Consider the following 18,875-nt stretch of genomic DNA (forward strand, 5'->3'; position numbering starts at 1 on the left):
CACTGAATGGAGAAAACTGTTGAGGAGAGAGTTTCAGATCTTCCAAAATACTTCAGTTGACGCGTACAGGCACCTTGATTCTCAAAGTTTCGCATGGAGAGGTTTGACAATCTGCTAAATCTACAATTTAACCAAACCTATTACACTTTTTCTGGGGTACTTATCCGGGATATAGTCTGGAGTTGTGAGTGAATACAGTACAGAAAAGGAAATATGTTTACCCTCAGTGGTCTGACATTGTTATCTGACTCTGTAGAGTTACGTACCTATGTGTTGTGTCGAGTGGGCCCAATCATTTGACCCAAGGTTACAACAATCAAAGATTCAACACTATAAAAACCTCAGGACACACGCTTGAACCATGAATACATATCTATTCCTTCATCGTTCCTTCATCAAGTTTGGTCTCCATTGACTGTCAGTATAAAAGCATCTGTAGATAGATCTCTGAGTTATATAAAACCTAGCAAATAAGAACGGCTATAGAAATATTCAACACGATGCATTCAAAGACTCGTGAGTCCCATGAGGTCGCAGTAGATTGTTATAAAGGATATTAGACCTACAGCATGGATGTAAACAGTGTAATCTGCTGCATTTATACTGATATCCTGCAGTCTTGAAAGTCTATTTACACGACCCTCTACATTCAGAGTGTCGGCGGCGTAATGAGCTTGAGTGAAAGTTGTTTTTTTTGTCAGTCCGCACAAATTAAATACTTGAATGGTAATAGGTGCTTTTGCAGTTCTTTAGTTCTGGAACTAAAAAAACAAATTCTGCAATTTGCAGCGGCGCTCGGTGACTTTCCGGGCTATAAGCAGACATTTCAATTTGGGCAAAAGGCATTCGAATGAAACGAGTCCAGGCGTCTCATTATATTGAAGAGTTTACAGTGTAAGGATAACCTACTGTGCAAGTGGCTGCTGTAACAATATGACGCCTCTTACTGGTTTGTAATGAGTCCAGATTTGAATATTTTAGTCTGAATCTTAAACAAAGATTCATGCAGATCCCTGCCTCTACATGTGCAGTATATTTTTACATATACTATTAAAGCACAGCTGATTAGTATTCACCCCACCACATTACATGTTGTAATTGACTCTGAAATGAGGGATATTAGTGATAAGCCCTTCAGGTTTGTCAGACCTGCTTATCACCCAACCATTAGTCCTCTGGCTTCCATTTTCCATCCATCTATCTTCACCTCGTGGTGTACTTTCCACCAACAGGGCTCAGAAATCAATTTAAAGTCGTAAAGCATAAGAAGAGGAGGAGCGTGCCCTCTCAGCTCAGACTCCTTCCCGGCTTTCTCTCTCTCTCTCTTTCTCCATGAGGTGGTTTGAGGTTCGACATGACCAAACAACATATCAGGGCCGAAAAAGGCTTTGCAAAAGGATTGCATGAGAGATCGTGTGAGTCAAGCTTCTGCTCAAGCTTGATTGGCGTTGTTCGATTTGTGGAAGCATTAGCAGAAATGCTGGTAAACACCTGATGGGATTTTAAAACTGGCACTAAGAAGCAGGATGATGGTTTAAATGGTTTAAAGCTAAAGTCTTATTGGTAACTCTGTTAGTTATTGTAGAATTGGCAGAAAAATGCTCATTGACATTCAATGGTAGGTAATTCTCTTCACTACCGCCATGCAAAAACAATAAACCATCACTCTTAAAGAGTTTTGGAAAGCTTAAGCTGACCGTTTTCCTACTTCTTCTTCTCATGGCAGCCATTGGTGTCCACTCGATCCCACATGATCTGACTTGAGTTTGAGTTCATCGGGATTATTTCTTCAGGACAAATAATCAATGCACTTAGTTGGAAAGTTTGGAAAGCTTTGACAAAAATGCGAAACCCTCTAGAGAAAATCAATGGAAATCAATGGCTGCCTGCAAAGTTAATAAAATACAATAAAAATCTGACACATGTTGGACTGTAAAATGGTTAGCAGTAATGTAAAGGACTGGTTCTCAACCTGGAGGTCCCGACCCCAACTAGAAGTCACCAAAGCTTTTGCAAAGGCCACACGGCCTTGTTGATTAAACGGGTGTAAGAAAGTATAAAGAGTAGGTCGGTATCTTTTCGCATTCCGGCACTTCTGTTAAAAGAAATAGAAATCTGGGAGAATAAAAGCACGATGAAGACCTGAACACAAACTACATCCACAGAGCATTCACTCTCCAATAAACAGCCTTGTCCTGTTCAGTTAAAACAGCTGAGCGGCCAAGCATCATGAAGAAGAAAACACTGTCAAAGAAGAAGCCTGTTTAATATGTATGACTGTTAAAAAGAAAACAAAACATCTAATACAAACAGAAATGTATAAAAATGTCTCAGACACAGCGAGAAAACTCGACTGTGACAGCACAGTTTATCAGTCCTCTGTGTTGTGCTTTGAATATAACGAGAAATATCCATAAAATCAGTTCACTCTGATAGACAAGAAGTACTTTGAGGAAAAAAAAGGTTTGGACTCATTGATCTAAAGCTTCCACAGTCTGTATGAAAGGATCTAAAACCTGCACAAATTCTGGTTTCCGAATGTTCAAGGGCCGCTGAGAAAACGACCTTCGACGACAGTGGATCGTAAAAAACCTCAAGAGGTCTCTGAATTGCCTATATTTTACTCAACAATGATTTTTTTGTTCCGCGGACCAGAAAGTGTGTAACTTATCCTTCGATCACTGGTACCAATCAAGGCTTTTAACCACCACTCACATACACTACGTTAACCAACCTGATAGAAACCTTTTGTGTCCTCGAAACGAGCTGAGCAATTCAACCTGCCACAATCGGCGAGCGGTGGGCGGCTTTTATTCGTCTTCACAATAAGAACAGATAACAGGGTGCCACTAATGTGCATATATTACAGGAAAAAACCCCCCATTATAATCTAACAATATAAACACCACTCACTCTGGACACTGTGTGACTTGACGTCCCTCCAGTCCTGCGAGCCGACCTCCTTGTACTGGACCAGGTAGTAGCTGATGGGAACGCCGCCGTGCGAGTCGGGCTTCATGAAGGTGACGGTCGCCAAGCGCTGGGAAACGGCCGAGAGACGCACCGAGTATGGATTCGATGGCACGTCTGAGAGGACGAATAAGCACAGACACGCACATCGTTTGAGTTATTTCTGAACCACTTCTTTGATTTCAGGGAATCTTCAAACTTTTATGAATGAAAGTGAGACAAGGCGGACTGAAAAATGAACCTAAACACCATGAAACATCTCTATTATTTAAACTGGGTGCACGCCTTTTCATGCCAACATCTCTGGCAAGCACGCATCAACTCCATCGTATTCATCATCAGCGATGTCTTTTTTTTTATTGCATGTGAAGTGCCCTTGCATGATTTATCCATAAATGGTGCAAGGACACTACAACAAAACTTCATTTTCACTGCTTATTTATTTGTACCGCCGATTGAACAGGATAGTGTGAAAGTCTAATTTCTATTTATCATCACGCAATGACGACGGCAGCTTCACAAAAACTCATGAATACTTTCAACCAACACACATGTGTATATTAAAAATGAGCTAAAGTAGTCGCTGTCATAACTGGAAACCTTGAAAGCAATTTAACAAACTTTACTTCGTATCGAGGTGGAACATCGGTCGTCGGCCTTGCAACATATTTACTCTTCTCCTTAAAAGCATCAGTGTAATATTTATGTATTTATAACCACAAACTTCCACACAATGAAGTGTTTTCACTCACGGTTTGTAGCTTTAAAAACTCCTCAGCTGAGAATCGTCTCTCTTTCTTTTGTCTCAAACTTTAACACTGTGTGTGTGTGTGTGTTTGTGTGTGTGTATATCTCAAGTGTCAGAGCAACTTCCAAATCGCATTGTTTCCTCCAAGACTACGTATTAGGTCAGCTTTTTCCTCACTGCTTTTCTCCTTAGCCGGAGCAATTCAATCTGCACTAAAGATAATTGGACTGCACTATTGTGTATTAGCCTGCGCTACCGTAAATTAGGGGGTACTTCAGTAAATAGCGAGGGGTATGGTAAATCAGCCACCACTATTTGAGATTAGCCTAGGCTGAATAGGGGTTGGGAGTTGTAGTGGAATTTATCTTCCTGAGAATTGCAAATAAGGCTATTACCATTAGTAGAGCGGTAGAGGGGTTACAAAGCAGTGGAAAAGTGCGAGTTAGTGTGATTCAAAAGGTGCGGGGATCCCTGACTCCACACATTCCGGACTCGAAATTAAGTCACCAATCCCATTAGCTCAGGTAAAGAGAGGCCCGAACAACAGCGGACGCACACTCACCTGCCTGTGCCAGAATGAACTCCTGGTATCGAACTCCGATGTTGTTCCTCGCTGTGCAATTGTAGCGGCCAAAGTCCCTGTCGGACATTGGAGTCACCTCGAAGTGGGAAAAAAAGATGATATTACACATATCTCCGCTGAAACCATCGCTAACCATGTAAATAACAAAATGAGTCCTGTTTCCGTGGATAATGGAGGTGAATGGAGTTATAAAATCACATTTTAAAGCAGCTTGAATTATTATTTTCATATTAACATTGGGGCAAATCAGGGCGGTCGGTGGCGTAGTGGGTTAAGCGGCCGCCCCGTGTGTGGAGGCTATAGTCCTCGCTGTAGCTCGAATCCCACATCGGACGGCTAATTTACTGTGTGTCACTCCCCCTCTCTCTGCTTCCTGTCTATCTTCAGCTGTACTATCAATAAAGGCATAAAAGGCCAAAAAACTAATCTTTAAAAAAACAACAACATTGGGTCAGATCACAATGAACCCACTGAGAATCGTCACCTGAGATGCGTTTTAGCGTCTTTGAGCTCGTTGTTTCTGTTTCTCACAAACTTCGCTTTAAAAACAAGTCGAACGCTTCCGGACTCACACACACGGACAAAGTTAGTGACTTGCTGGTGGTACACAGTGGAGCATTTAGCGGATAAAGAGATAGGATTTTAGCTCAGGAGTTGGTGGAGACCAAAAACGGAGCTAAAAGGAGAGTTATAATCATCCGATGGCCAAAATAACTCTGCGTATATGCTGAATTTGTAAAAGGGAAACTATTAGCTAATACTTCAACGTCATACAGTGATAATATGTCAGGGTTTGCAGGTGGTTGCGCTGCCCCAAGTGGTCAAAAAGAAGAATTTATGAATGTTTAAAAGGCGCAACAAGTAAAAATAATTGGATTATTTTGGATTCATCATTTATTTTGATCAACTAAACTCTTGAATATTTGTTACCTGGATGATTAGTTTGTAAAAAACCAGAAACATTTTAAATTCCAGCACTATTTTGTACCCACCTCCAGCACAGACTTGCCCTCCGCGCTGTGCACCCTCGTGTTGGCGGTTCCCTCCGCAGAGATGGTGAAGCGCTCTCTCCTCCACAACATGGTGGCGGGCGGGTTGGACATCACGTCACAGCTTATGTTCACCGGGTTCCCCTCCCACGAGTAAAAGATGGTGTGGTTGGTCAGGAACTTTGGTATATCTGTCCAAAAAAAAAGCACACAGAGACATATCACCACTCATGTGCTGCATATGATAAATCAACCTTTTGCTTAACCGGGACCGGCGTAATTGCTGCTTCGCTCTGGAATTTCTCGCAGCCAATTAAACACGCAAATCAAAGGTGAAGCTGAGCCGGATGATCAAAGACTCGCAGAGGCTTAACCCACAAATTCCTCAAAGGGGAGAAGAAAATGTATTTTCCAAAGTCTGCAATGTTAAAAAGAAAAACTTAACTCAGACCTAATTGAAGCCGGCTCATGCTCGGAGGGTGTGTGTGTGTGTGTGTGAGGGGGGGATCTTCATTACGATCATCTCCCCAAGAATGAAAATAAAGGATGCAAACAGAAGCTCATTTGCCCCGGCAAATAGGAAGGGCAGTAATGGACGATCGCAGCGGCGAGCTGTCGTACAGATTTCTTTCGGCCAAGTCAGCCCGGCTCAGTCGGAGAGGCATTATAGTTGTTTTATGCTCGCTTGCAGGATTCCATTAAAGAGATTGATGCCCGGCTCTCTGTCACAGCCGAGGACGCGTTATCCCCCTGCAGCCTGCAGTGACTTAGTAAATGAGTTCATTAGTTCGGTGGCAACGGCTGGCCTGGCCTCGCCACACACTCACAGACTCACAGCCTGTGTCGCTCTCTGCAGAGTGGGAGTCGAGTCTGAGAGTTGTCAGCTGTGGCTCCGCCAAGCAAAAAAAAAAAAGAAGTTTACAGTATAATGACAGCAACTTTGCTACATAGTTGGAGAGTGGGTGCATGCATGTGATGGGTTTTTTTTTTTCCCCGACATGAGGATGCCATCAAAACTTTTTTTCCACAAAAATGTCAACTTGTGCAGAGAACTATGCAAAACAGGTTTTGAAGGAAATCCATGAACCCAAAAGTCACCTCTGCCACAGGAGGAGAAAACTGGTTTCCACATGACAATGGAGATGCAGTATTCATTTCTCTCCCTCCTCCGCTGTCTCTATGAATATATTTGTTTGCCGGCCCCTCTGTCTTTGCTGCTCCTCTGAGCTTAAAGGCTGTGACCGAGTAAAAACGAGCCTCCCTCGCTCTCATAATGAAGCTAATCATTCCGGGGGACAAAAAAATGGAGATCCTTGCTTCAGAGCTCATTAGGCTCACCCATCCACCCCTCCCCCAAAAAACCCAAACCAGCACTGAGCAATGGGCGCGCTCATCGGGAAGTGTCAGCGGGGGGAAAGGCGACGCATGATATCCTCTCGCTAATTAACCCCTTCTGAAGACGATGTGTGTGTGTGTGTGTGTGTGTGTGGTGCAACATAACGATATCCGGAAGGAAAAAACAGCCAAAGTGTGAAGAGAGTCATTATCACCGAGCGCGGTTCAACTTTTGAACTCGGGGAAAAAACAAGCCCGCGGGGGTTCACATGTTTCCTGCAAGGTTGCTGATTCGACTGCTCGAATGTGCGTACGTGGTGCGTTAGGGGCCTGATGACACAAATAGAAATGCAGAGGGGAGCACGAGTGGGTGGGTTAGGGTGATATCAGGTGAGCGAGGGGGCTCCAAAGGCAACATGCTCCATCAAGAGGACTTAAGTAAGTTGGTACCATGAAATATTATCCTCTAGACCAGTGCTTCTCAATTATTTTCTGTTACACCTCCCCACTCTTCGCCGCGTCTATAAATAATATCATTTGTCTATAAACGTGTTTTCATCCCTGTTAAAAAAATGTTCATGTTGTCTCTTGAGGGTTTTGTTATGTTGAATAACGGAGACTGTAGAGCAGTGGTTCTTAACGTGGGTTCGATCGAACCCTAGGGGTTCGGTGAGTCGGTCTCAGGGGTTCGGTGGAGCCTCCGCCCTGGAATTTTTTATACCATTTGTTACAACATATCTTTGTGAGCAATCGCTTTTGAGGATGCTGGACATAAAAACTAAGAAAAGGAACAGACTTTGCTGTGAAAATGACATGAGACTGGCACTTGCCAAGGTGAAGCCATGCATATCTTGAACTGGTCTCTCAAAGGCAACAGCAGAAGTCACACTGAGGTAAGTTGTTGTGAGTTCATGCACTGTGTTGGTTTTGTTATTTGAACAAGGTGATGTTAATGCACGGTTCATTTTGTGCACCAGTTAAAAAATCATATTTTATTTTTTACTAAAGAAGGGTTCTGTGAATGAGCATATGAAACTGGTGGGGTTCGGTACGTCCAACAAGGTTAAGAACCACTGGTGTAGACGGAACGCAGTCGGAGCTTACTCCATTTATTCAACACAGTTAAGCAAGTAACGTAAACCAGAAAAACCTGTACTCTTGTAAGTCGTAAAACGTTGCGCTGTTGCAAACATGACAGACGTAACAGGTTTGTTTACTGCACTTCATATTGCCTGCTCGGTGCAACAACAAAAAAAAAACCCTACACCGGTGGTTCCCAATCTTATTTGCGCCGCGGACCGGTCAGCCCTTGAAAATTTGAAGTGAAGAGAAGACGGGGATCGTGCACTCGGCACGGGGCATTTCGGCTCTTTTTAGAGAACCGGCTCTTTTGGCTCGGCTCACTAGCCGGCTCCCGCAATTCAACTCAAAGAACCAGCTCTAGGAGCCGCTTCGTTCGTGACCGACCCATCACTACTCCGTACGCGCCAATCTGCGGGCCAGTTTTAATAGTAATTAATCATCTCACTGCCCTACACCATAGACTTAATAGTCCCTGCGCACACTCTGACAATGAGAGCGCCACTGCCAACTAATGTAGTGGATGTGCAATCATGCTTTATTCTAGTATGGCAAAAAAAAAGCATGTTCCCTGACCCCACTATTTGAGAAGGACTGCTCTAGACTAAAACTATTTTCTAAAACATCATGTCTCAGTCTTGCTTTGAGGTGGTGAATTGCTCTTTCAGTCTCCATCTATTACATTTTCCTCATCGGGGTGGCGGAGCGCTGGAGCCGATCCCAGCTGGCGTTGAGCGAGAGGCGGGAACACCCCCGGACAAGTCACCAGTTGACATTATGTGCAATTAAGAGCCACCAACAGACAGTTTGTCACAGCAGCCATTTTGACGTGAAATAGTCGGGTCGACTCAGCTGTTACCAATGACGCTAATTAAGGCTCAGGTCCATTTAGTGCAGCAGAACCGGGACCTCAATTAGCATCACTGGTAACACCTGAGTTCACTAGTTCAAGTCTGGAGGACGCTGAACATTCAGACGCCACACCAGCCTCGCACGCTCTAAGTCTTTAATTTTAAATCGGTTAAACATACTAATGAAGATATTATTTGCCAAATCTTACACACCGGACCTTTAATAACCTGAATCTTTGTTCAACTTTGAGCATAAATACTCGTGGACTCAGTGCCTCGTCCCGATTCTCCACTCGCGTTCGTTAAACGTACAAAATGTTAATAAAAGGTACAGGTGTTTTCACTTAAGCTGCCAGATTGGACCTCTGCTCGGGACGCGGCGTGCAATCTAATTAAGGAATAACTGCAGACAGCTGCGTGACCGTGCCGGAGCTCTGCCGGCTAATCAGCGGACAAACAATACTCACACTCGATGTCCAGGAACATGCTCTTCTGATGACCCCCGATCCTGCTCTGCGCCTCGCAGTCGAATCGACCCAAGTCGGTGAGCCTCACGCCGCTGATGGTCAACACGGACTTGCCGTGGCGGCCGCGGACTTCAAAACGCCCGTCCTGACTCTGAAGACACAAACACAGAGATATTGTCAAGCCTTGCACCACTACTATAGACGCACCCTGAAGATACATACCTCTTCAAACTCGGTTAGGTATTGTAGCTCTGAAGTTAATTTGTGTTGAGTCTTGGATGACATTTGCATCACTATATTTCTACAGTTCTTGCCCGTAAGAAGTGGTTTGCTGTGTCAAATTCTGATGGAAAACAACCCAAAACACATCATTTCAGAGCGGCTTACCGGGACTGTGGTGCTGGAACATGAGGGGGATTGATTATAGCTCTCATGTATAACATGGTTGGCAATTTATTTGTGATGTTGTATTTCAGGGGAAGGCTATACTCGGAGAAATAATTGGTCAATTAAGACGTGAACAGTAAAACAGCAATCCAAAAAGGCGTTGCCGGTCCTGTCGCCAAGCACGGAAAGTTCCAACTTCGTCCAATGACAGCCCCTTGATCCATTTTGACCCACCTTGCAGGGAAACCATCACTTGTCACACAGAGTCAGGGTTAATGCAATAAACTGTCGATTTATTACAAGGTCATTACGTCTGTATGAAGACAGATGGTATCAATTTGAAGCAACGGGTCAATTACAGCAGACGAGGCTATCATTCCAGTGATCGACATTCACTCGTAATGAGAAAAAACACCTTAGGAGCATCCCAGACGCGTCGCTCAGACTGTTACCTCCGAGATAACCCTCGTCACCCCGAAGAAAACTACTTTCCAGAGGTAGTTTGGAAGAAGATTTGAAGGTCAGATAGACTCACGTTTTAAAACTGTTTAGTTCAGAGAGTGAACCCGAATGTTGGCGGAAAAGAGACAAAGGACGGAAATAATAATAATAAAAAACAGGAAATGCTAAACCAGAAACCGCAGAAATACTTTTTGTTTTTAGCCGGTAAATCAGACAGTGTTTGCATCATTGCTCATGTTGAATGTGTAATGAAGTTTCTTCTTATTATTCATAGAGTCTTTGAGTGCTGCGGGGTACTTTCAATATAAGTACCCATCAAACAGCACATGGCATACATTACGGTGGCAATCTATCCAGGGCTTTCAAAGCCTTAGTGAACAAAAAAAAAAAAAAAAAAAACCCAACATGGCTATCAAATAAAGACAGCAACGTATCATGATTGCATTATCATCTCTGGGTATCGCTGAAATGGGGCCGGCTTGAATAATCGGAGACGCTTGCAGGAAAACAAGGAGTGCTGACATGGACATGTGCTATGAACACCGATCATGACTTTTTGATAAACTTGCATCGACGTCTCCTAATTAAGTCAAAAGATTCATCAACAATAGAAGTTTTTTAGCTCAAGAGCTTGTTCCTAATCAAATAATTCCAACTAAAAAACTCACTCGCGCCTTTTTTTACCCAACGGATACGCCACCAGTGCTTTGGGAGTTGCAATCAGCATCTTATTGTCGTGTTTTTGCAGCTTTTTGGTGATTTTTGGGTTGATTCTGTGCCGCAGTTCCCAGAAACGACTTCACAGTCAATCGGTGTCTTCGTCTTTTAGTTCTTTTAGTCTCGAAAAACTGTCATAAAGGAGTTTTCGGCTCATACATCTGATGTATTTACAGGAAGTTACACAGTGTTGTCTTTCCCAGAGTCGGACGTTGTTGGAGCCAGCGTGCTGTTTAGCTTAGCATCAAGGCAGCAAACAGAAGGAAGCCGCTATAGGTGACAAAATCCTCCTACCCACGCCTCTAAAGCTCGCTGATTACCTTGTTATATCTCCTTTGTTTATTCTTGCTGTCACGGCGAGGTTTCCAGGCAACCCGGCTGAGAGTCCTCAGGGAGGTCGGTGCCAAGAAACAGTCTGGCACATAATCCCTTCGTAAAAGTGCAACTTCTTGTTGTTCATTTTGAAGTGCCGTGAGGAGGAGGACGCTTTTTTTTCTTCCTTTCTTTTGTAGCTCTGTCAGATGAGGTGATTGCTTTCCTGTCATTCACGTCAAGTATCATCGACCGGCTGCACTTTTTGCACCACCGTCGAGTTAAATGACATTATATATATATCGCAACAGAAACTCATTAAAACAGGTGTTATTTCTTTAAGGTCGTCAACTTTTTGACCTCCACAGCTTTGCGTCTGCACTGTTGACATCCCCGTCTACTTATGTACTGTACATTTACATATTTATAAGTCTGTGATATAGGTCCCTGCACACCTCTTCCACAGATCCCCCCCACTAAATCAATGCACATCCAGCCCCTTCTAATGCTCTGCTGTCACCCTCCAACCCTCCTCTGCTAATACTCATTATGTGCCTAAGCTCCATAAGCCTCGGCCGCGAGGCCTCCTCTTCTGAATCACGCTCCCTTTATGTTGTCACCCGTACGCCGCTTCAGCATTATCCTGTTTAGAAATGCTTATCTTTGCTCTTATCGCCGCCATACTGTCGTCCAATGAGGTGAAGCGGCTTTTAGAGGCTCGGTTCTGGTCGCTTTGCTTGTTCGCCTCGCCAGCTGAGGTCAACGGGATTGCAGGGAGTGTGCGTTGAATAGGAATGCTGAGGAACGGGAGGAGGAGGAGAGAGAGGGAGGAAATCTTCCAGGAGGGAGCTTCTGAGTCAGGAAATTACTCGCTAACCCACCACCACCACCACCTCCTCCACCGCCTCCTGCCAACTGACAGGGTCTGTCTAGAGACCAACTCAGCCCCTAAAGCGCAGCCTGTTTGATATGCAGCTCAGTCGAACGACAAGGCAAGCGGCCAGACGTGAACACAACACAAGCGAGTCACGCGCACGCCACCGCGGACACGTGCACACTCTGCTGCAAACCGCACGCTCGCTCGCTCGCCGCTGTACTGTAAACACGTGAGCGGTAACTAACGAACGCAAAGGCAAAGAAAGGGTGAAGCTGAGGGATGAAAGGGGAGCAGGGAGGGGGGAAATATATGAAATGCTACCACTATCTGATCCACGAGGCCTCAGAAGAGAAGAGAACGCGTGGTGTGATGTCTCTCAAATGAGATTAAAGCTTTACTTTAGTCTAAATGCTCGAATTCAGTTATTAAAAATGTCAGCTGTAAATGTCAGCGAGGCTGGAAAATACACTGTAGTCTAATTCTGGGCAAGTGCTGCTTATTGCTACAGTGTGACGAGCTTTTCATATTTGCAACACGTTAAAGTTCATGTAAAATAAGAATAAATAAATGTTCTAAAAGAAGAAAGCGTTGTTAACCACCCAGCCAAATTTGAATGATTAAAAGTATCGACAAGTTTATGAAACTAGGTGTCGAAATCAGGGTGGCCTCAGCGTGTCATCGAGCCACCCTTTAAGGACCGCCCACAAAATCCTGCACTCCACGTTTCAGTGACATATCATTCAAAGTCTTTTTTTACGTGTTTGCAGCAGCTATTTTGCAACATATCTAATGTGTTTTGAAGACTTTAAATGATTCCAGTACCACCAACAACAAAATGACATTTTATAACAGTTTTCAGATTCAAAGAAATGCAGAGGCTGCCGCTTTTGTGGCCACATATTGAATGGAAGATAATGAAAAAAACAGTTTCAATGGTGTGACTGCGTGTTGTGTTTTTCAAGGTTCAATCTGCAAAACGCCTTTTGATAAGCGCTCCAATCAACACAAACACAACCACGAGCTTGACTCCTCGACAATGAGAAGGTTACAGCGCTCTTCAAAAGTCTACGCAAGCGTCGAAGCAGAAGCACAGACTTTCAATTGAGGTTTGCGTGAATGGTACGGAGGCGACACTTTGCCAACCTCGCTTCAAACAATGCAGCAGGAAGTGAAACAATCCTACCTCGCTCCATTATTTAAATTCCAAGAACTGCTTCCCATTATGTTCTCTTAGCGATGGGGGCAAAGTGTTAGTCGACAAAAGGTTGGAGAAAAATGGGAGCAACGTTATGCGGCGAGTAAAAACTAAGCCCCTTGAAGCCAACAAGAAGAGGTGTGTGTGTGAGTGAGTGGACTGGATATGCAGATTGGGAAGCAAATTGAGAGAGGAACATCCAGCCTTAAACCCAAATGACTGCCGCCATCCATCATGCCTCGCGCCCGCACGAGCCATGTTTGTCTTTGCGTATGTTTAGGTGTGTTGGTTTGCACTTCACATTTCCATAATTGCATTTTCCGTGCGAAGAGAAGCACTTACTCTCATTTTCGGCCATGATTTATCAACCCGAGAGATTCGAGCCAATGCACACATTCATTTATCTCCACGCTGACCTTTTTTTTCCCCCCCTTCATGCAAAAGTACAGCTGCCATCTTTGTTTTTTTTTTGTTTGTTTGTTTGTTTTTAACTGCTTCTGTGAAAGCTTCGCCACGGGGAAGCGTGATGGAAAAGCGCGTATGATTTTTGACACTGATGGCAGCTCGTTCAGAGAATAATTACTTCTCGGAGAAAACGCGGCCGCGCCTCATTCGATTTCTGATTTGTGAGGCTGTTTGCTACGCGGGTGAATAATGGATGCAGAGAGAAAAACACACAATTGAAAGCTTCGTGTATCTTTTTCAATTCCTTAAAGTTGGATTACATAAAAGTGTCGAGCAAAGTGTTTGCCCTGAAAACTTCAAGGTTCTTGCTGCTTCTTTGTGCTGAGAGCTAATCAAAATGAATGCGCGCCGCTGATTTCCCTCGAGATAATAGTCTCAGCAAAAGTTGAGCGATTTTAAACGCTGCCTGTGAAGAACATGGGCCAAGGTGAGTGTGCATGTTTTTGTTTGAGGGCAGCTTTGATATTAAAGGAGTCTCTGAGGCTTCACACGTCAGTTATAGAAAGCCAACGCACAGCTCTGGGGTCGATGTGTACAACACGAGGAAGGATCAATCATGAAGTCTTCAATGTAAATATCACCAGCATCTGCCTTCAGACAGGCTGAGAGCAGCTCTGCTGGTAATAAATGAGTCTAATTGCATTTCATGTATGGCAGATGGGAATAATTACGACTGCTTTTATTTTTATGAGCTATTTCGACCAGACTAAAGCACAGAGTTTTCTCCACATGAATAAAGAACAAAAATAGAAGAGGAACATCTCACGTATGTCCAACATCGATTTCAGTAGAAGAGGAACATCTCACGTATGTCCAACATCGATTTCAGTCGTTTTGAAGCTGCAACTCCAGCGAAACGATCTGAAGCTCAAGTCATTTTTTTTTAAAGATTATTTTTTTGGCCTTTAATGATAGTACAGCTGAAGATAGACAGGAAGCAGAGAGAGGAGGAGTGACATGCAGTGAATGGCCGCCCGATGCGGGATTCAAACCGGCGCCAGCTGCAGCGAGGACTACAGCCTCCACACACGGGGCGGCCGCTCAACCCACTACGCTACCGACCGCCCCGTTCAAGTCATTTTTTAGGACACTTGCTGCTAGAAGAAGTCAAATATGACACGAGTTTCTCTTCATGGACATGTTTGTGAAGAGGCGACTCGCCATCGTCTCTGTTTTACATCGGAAACAGTTGCAGCAACCGCTCGCTGTAACTTTGTACGTAACGTTTTTTACGGTGCCAACAACGATTTCAGTAATTTTGGTGAACCTGGGTCGTATTTTCATGGTTTTCCCTCTGATGTCAACTCTCTGTGATTTACAGTGAAGTAAACTACTGCCGACTGTAGCTGCTGTTAGCTCCGTTTGTTAGCCGGACTTTGAGAGACGGGACGCGGAGCTGATTGGTTGTTGACTCGCTAGTTTCTGAATACAAGTAATAAACTGGAGAAAGTAAATCAGAAAAATATCGATTTCTACGCAGCGTTGCTCGTTAAATTCCTTCTGGTTGAACCACATAAGCTCCCAACATGTGAAGACCAGAATCAACACTTCGAATCAGGGAGATGATGGCCAACGGAGCAGATTTAATCAATTCATTCTGCATTTTTATCAACAGTTTTTTCTATTCGTGCACTAGTTTGAGTTGGATTTGCAACCCACACACGTAGCCACGAGATATGTGGTGGGAGAAATATTCAGATCTTTTACTTTCTGCAGTTTTAAGTAAATAATCACATGTGAAGATGCTTTTATTTGTTTATGCGGTCACAGAACTCGTCCGGGAACACTTAACCCTTCAGGTGTTTTTGCAATACATTGTTTTCACTGGACAGAAAGCACATGGGTGAATTTTGCCCTCAGGGATTTCTGGCAGGACTGTTTAATAAAAAAATAAAATAAAAAAAAGAGACAGAAAGCTTTTCTGCCAGAAAGCCCTGAAGGCAAACTTCTTCCACAGGCGGACGAGCGAGCGTATGAAAAATTGTAATCTGAATTTGTGCTTCCACTTGCAAACAGCTGTGCTTTTATTTTGAAGGAACCTTTAATGGTGCTATGGTAAAGATTGGTTTACACCTCAAATCTGTTTTCTAGCCGGTGCCACACACACACACACAACCAGATGGACTTTCTGGCGGTCTCTACCTTGTCTCCGTCCACGAAGGTCTGCCCGTCGCTGGCTCTCCTCCAGGAAATGTCAGGCAGAGGCTCGCCGTCAGCCACGCAGGAGATCATGGCGGCGCTGCCCTCCACGGCTGTCACGTTTTTCAGCTGGGTGATGTGAGGCTGGACTGGAGGCCGCAGAGGACAAAGAAGAAAAAAAAAACGAGATGTGAGAAAAAGAAGAATAGATTGAAAGTCAAGGGAGGGTTAGGAAGGTGTGAGGGAGGAAGTAAACTGTCAAAGATCTAACTCATAAGGGAGGCGAGATGAAGGCTGGACCACGGGGTTTAAATGCAGAGCTGATGCATGACTTTGGTCCTGACAGTCTAGGCCAACATCATTCATACACCGCGGTCGTACACTACAGCTTTGGGCGTAGCGGGGAAAGCGTGCCCTCCGGCCTATTTTGTGCGGATCCCTTTGGCCTAGATGACACAACACAAAAACTGACTTTGCAGAAGTTTAAGAGAACAAAACGCATCACGTCTCCGTCTGTCTGCGTTCCACTTTTTCTTTTTCTTCGTCTTAAATAAATATAGATTTTTTTTTTTTTACTCCGGCGCCGTGATAAGTGCTGCAAAGCGTGCCGTCGAGGGCTGCTGCCCCCTCCGCTCGCTTCCTCCTCCTGATAAGCGAGCCCTGAAACACGATGCACGTCAAGGGCAGAGAGCATGTCACATGAATCATGGATTGCTGCTTTTTTTCCACACTGAACTTAACTTCTTAACAGGGTGCTTGCATAGCGTGGCATAAAATCCAGAAGGAAAGGAGAAGTGAATACTGTACTGGAGGCTTCTAACAGCACCCGCAGGGGTGATCTGGGGGAGTGTTCGGCTTCACCTGCAGGTGGAGGATCTCGGGGGTCGTATACAAACAGGTGCACACACATGCATTACTATACCTGCAAGGAAATACAGTGCAGAGCTGCAACAAGCAAAATATAGAGGTTCTTTATTAAAAATATTGGCCAATAAATCATTTATTCAACTCTCAAATATCAATATTAGTAATAGACTGTGGACGTCTGTCATCTAAAATGGGCAAAGTGCAGAAGTAGAAACTGCAGTTCCTCAAACATCCACTTGAGGCTGGCTCCAGAAGTGAGTCAGTCTCCATAAGTCCCCATGTTTAAAAACTTCACAGCAGAAATACATTTTTATTGGTTTTTATTTTGATAATCGATTGTTTCAGAGCAGACATGCTAAATATTTACAACTTTTCTCTCATTTTTAGCTTCAGAAATTCAGACTTTTTGCTTTTTCTTTCCATATTTTGATGATTAAATCAAATTCTTATCGATTAATCCAACAGAAAATGAAGGGCTAACATCCTGTGGTTCCAGCTTCTCAGCTTTTTTGCTTCTTCTGTTTCATATTTTAAACTTATATTTATAAAAAAACACTTTATTGTCCAGTCGTTAACGCTGCTTGATGTGTCTATACTGTTTTATCTCCTTTAAGCGCCAAAGAAACATCAAAAACGAGAAGCAGCAACCTCCGTGGATGTGAAGTGAAGCCACCAAAAACATTTTGGACATTTGAACATGGGGACTTATGGAGACTGACTCACTTCTGGAGCCAGCCACAAGTGGACGTTTGAGGAACTGCAGTTTTTTTGGCACTTTGGCACAGAGCTTTTTAAAACAGGCTATGATGAATCAGAATGAATGAACAGTTAGATTAATAACCTGCACGAAAAAACACGTTTTAGTGAGACGTCTGCATTCTAAGATCTTATTACCATACGCAACAGGAATTATGCGAACAGGCACCGAATTTGAATAAATGTGACTCATCCCTTTCAAACAAACACAAGTCGGCGAAAATTTCAGCAACATTAAATGTTATTTAGTCAACAATTAAGTCTTGAAATCTGGTTTTCTCCAAAACAAGTCACACAGATTTGCCTGTAATGACGGATAATTTCACTTGTTTCGAAAACAAATCAGCGAGTGTGACTTTCTCGAAGGTGGCGCCGCCTCGACGAGAGGAAAGGAAGCGAGCGGTGAAGACGATCGGTGCAGAGAGAGGCAGATGTCCACGTCTAGAAAACCTCACAGGAATTAAACACAACACACACACCGGCCTGGACCAGTTCTTCATCATCGCCTTATCTGCAGCCGTTTTCTGCCCCAGATGCCCTTCATCATGCAAATATTAAATGGAATATGTCTCATTTATCAAGCGCCGTGCAAAAACCCGCTCTGCCGGGAACATTATTAATAACGCATTATCTAAAACATTTCAACTCCAAATGAGGAAGAACTGAGAATCATTTGTGAGCCTGAAAGATAAAAATCCAGAATTAATTTGACCTTCCAGGAGCATTTCACACTTTGCAGAAGTTACTTTTCAACCCAGAATAATTAAAAACAATCACAATATTCTCTTTTTGTTTTAGTTAATAACTATAATTACACTTGATTACAATAATTATAGGTGTAAATGTTGTATTCAGAGAGTCAGTCCTATAAAACAGGCTTAATTTTGTGAAAAATAACATAAGTGAGCAGTTTTTGGCCCGTTGTTGGCTTCTCTAGTGTTTACCTGAGCGTTTCTTTAGCTGTTATAGATCTTTAATTCCCCGGTTGCTGCTTTCATCTGCAGCCAAACAGCATTTTTGACATTACATAAAGCTCTTATCCCACACACACACACACACACCGACAGGTATCAGAAAAACAAAATATAGCACCGACTGTATCTGATAACGATAATGTGCGCATTTGTTGTTTCGGCTGCACAAATCCACAAAGCAAATGCCAGCGCAGATTCTCTCTGACTCCCACAAAGTTTTAGAAAAAGCACCTGTCACGCGTTCGATGTGTTACTTTGTGATGAGAGGTGATGAAATTTGCTGTCTGCTTACATTTTTCTACAAGTAAAATAGTGCGTTATATATTTGTAGTAGAAAGAGAAGCAGCTGCACGATGAAAATAATGAAAAACCCGTTAAAGTGGATGCTGCGTTTGTGTATCTGCGTCTCCTATGATGAATTCCTCCCTGTGTGACTGCTGAATGCTGGGAAATGGAGGCTTTACACAACTTGACATTTTACTGTTGATGCCTCAGATAGCTCAAACACTTCTCCGTGGAAACAATGGGAAAATACACAAACAAACAAAAAAGAAATAAAGTGTCGCAATGCAGCTATTAGCCACTGCACTAGCTGCTCTCTGAGCTAAATGCTAACATGCTCACAATGCTAATGCTCTGATGGTTAGAAGATATAACGTACATCAGGTTACGTTAGCTCGCTAATTAGCTCAAAGCACAAG

General features: G+C 43.5%; 1 protein-coding gene across 4 annotated transcripts in view; it reads right to left on the bottom strand.

Annotated features, from left to right (window-relative positions):
• ncam2 (neural cell adhesion molecule 2) overlaps nucleotides 1-18,875 on the bottom strand; it is a 277,334-nt gene that overhangs the window by 35,432 nt on the left and 223,027 nt on the right. For all 4 annotated transcript variants that reach the window (XM_027291621.1, XM_027291620.1, XM_027291622.1 and 1 more), the window contains exons 8-12: nucleotides 15,581-15,726; nucleotides 9,024-9,174; nucleotides 5,294-5,481; nucleotides 4,281-4,377; nucleotides 2,914-3,087 (exon numbers count right to left, since the gene is read on the bottom strand). In XM_027291621.1, the coding sequence (XP_027147422.1) occupies nucleotides 2,914-3,087; nucleotides 4,281-4,377; nucleotides 5,294-5,481; nucleotides 9,024-9,174; nucleotides 15,581-15,726 (756 nt within the window). The remainder of the gene's footprint in view (nucleotides 1-2,913; nucleotides 3,088-4,280; nucleotides 4,378-5,293; nucleotides 5,482-9,023; nucleotides 9,175-15,580; nucleotides 15,727-18,875) is intronic.

Source organism: Larimichthys crocea, chromosome XIX (assembly GCF_000972845.2).
Source record: "Larimichthys crocea isolate SSNF chromosome XIX, L_crocea_2.0, whole genome shotgun sequence".
Lineage (NCBI taxonomy): Eukaryota > Metazoa > Chordata > Actinopteri > Sciaenidae > Larimichthys > Larimichthys crocea.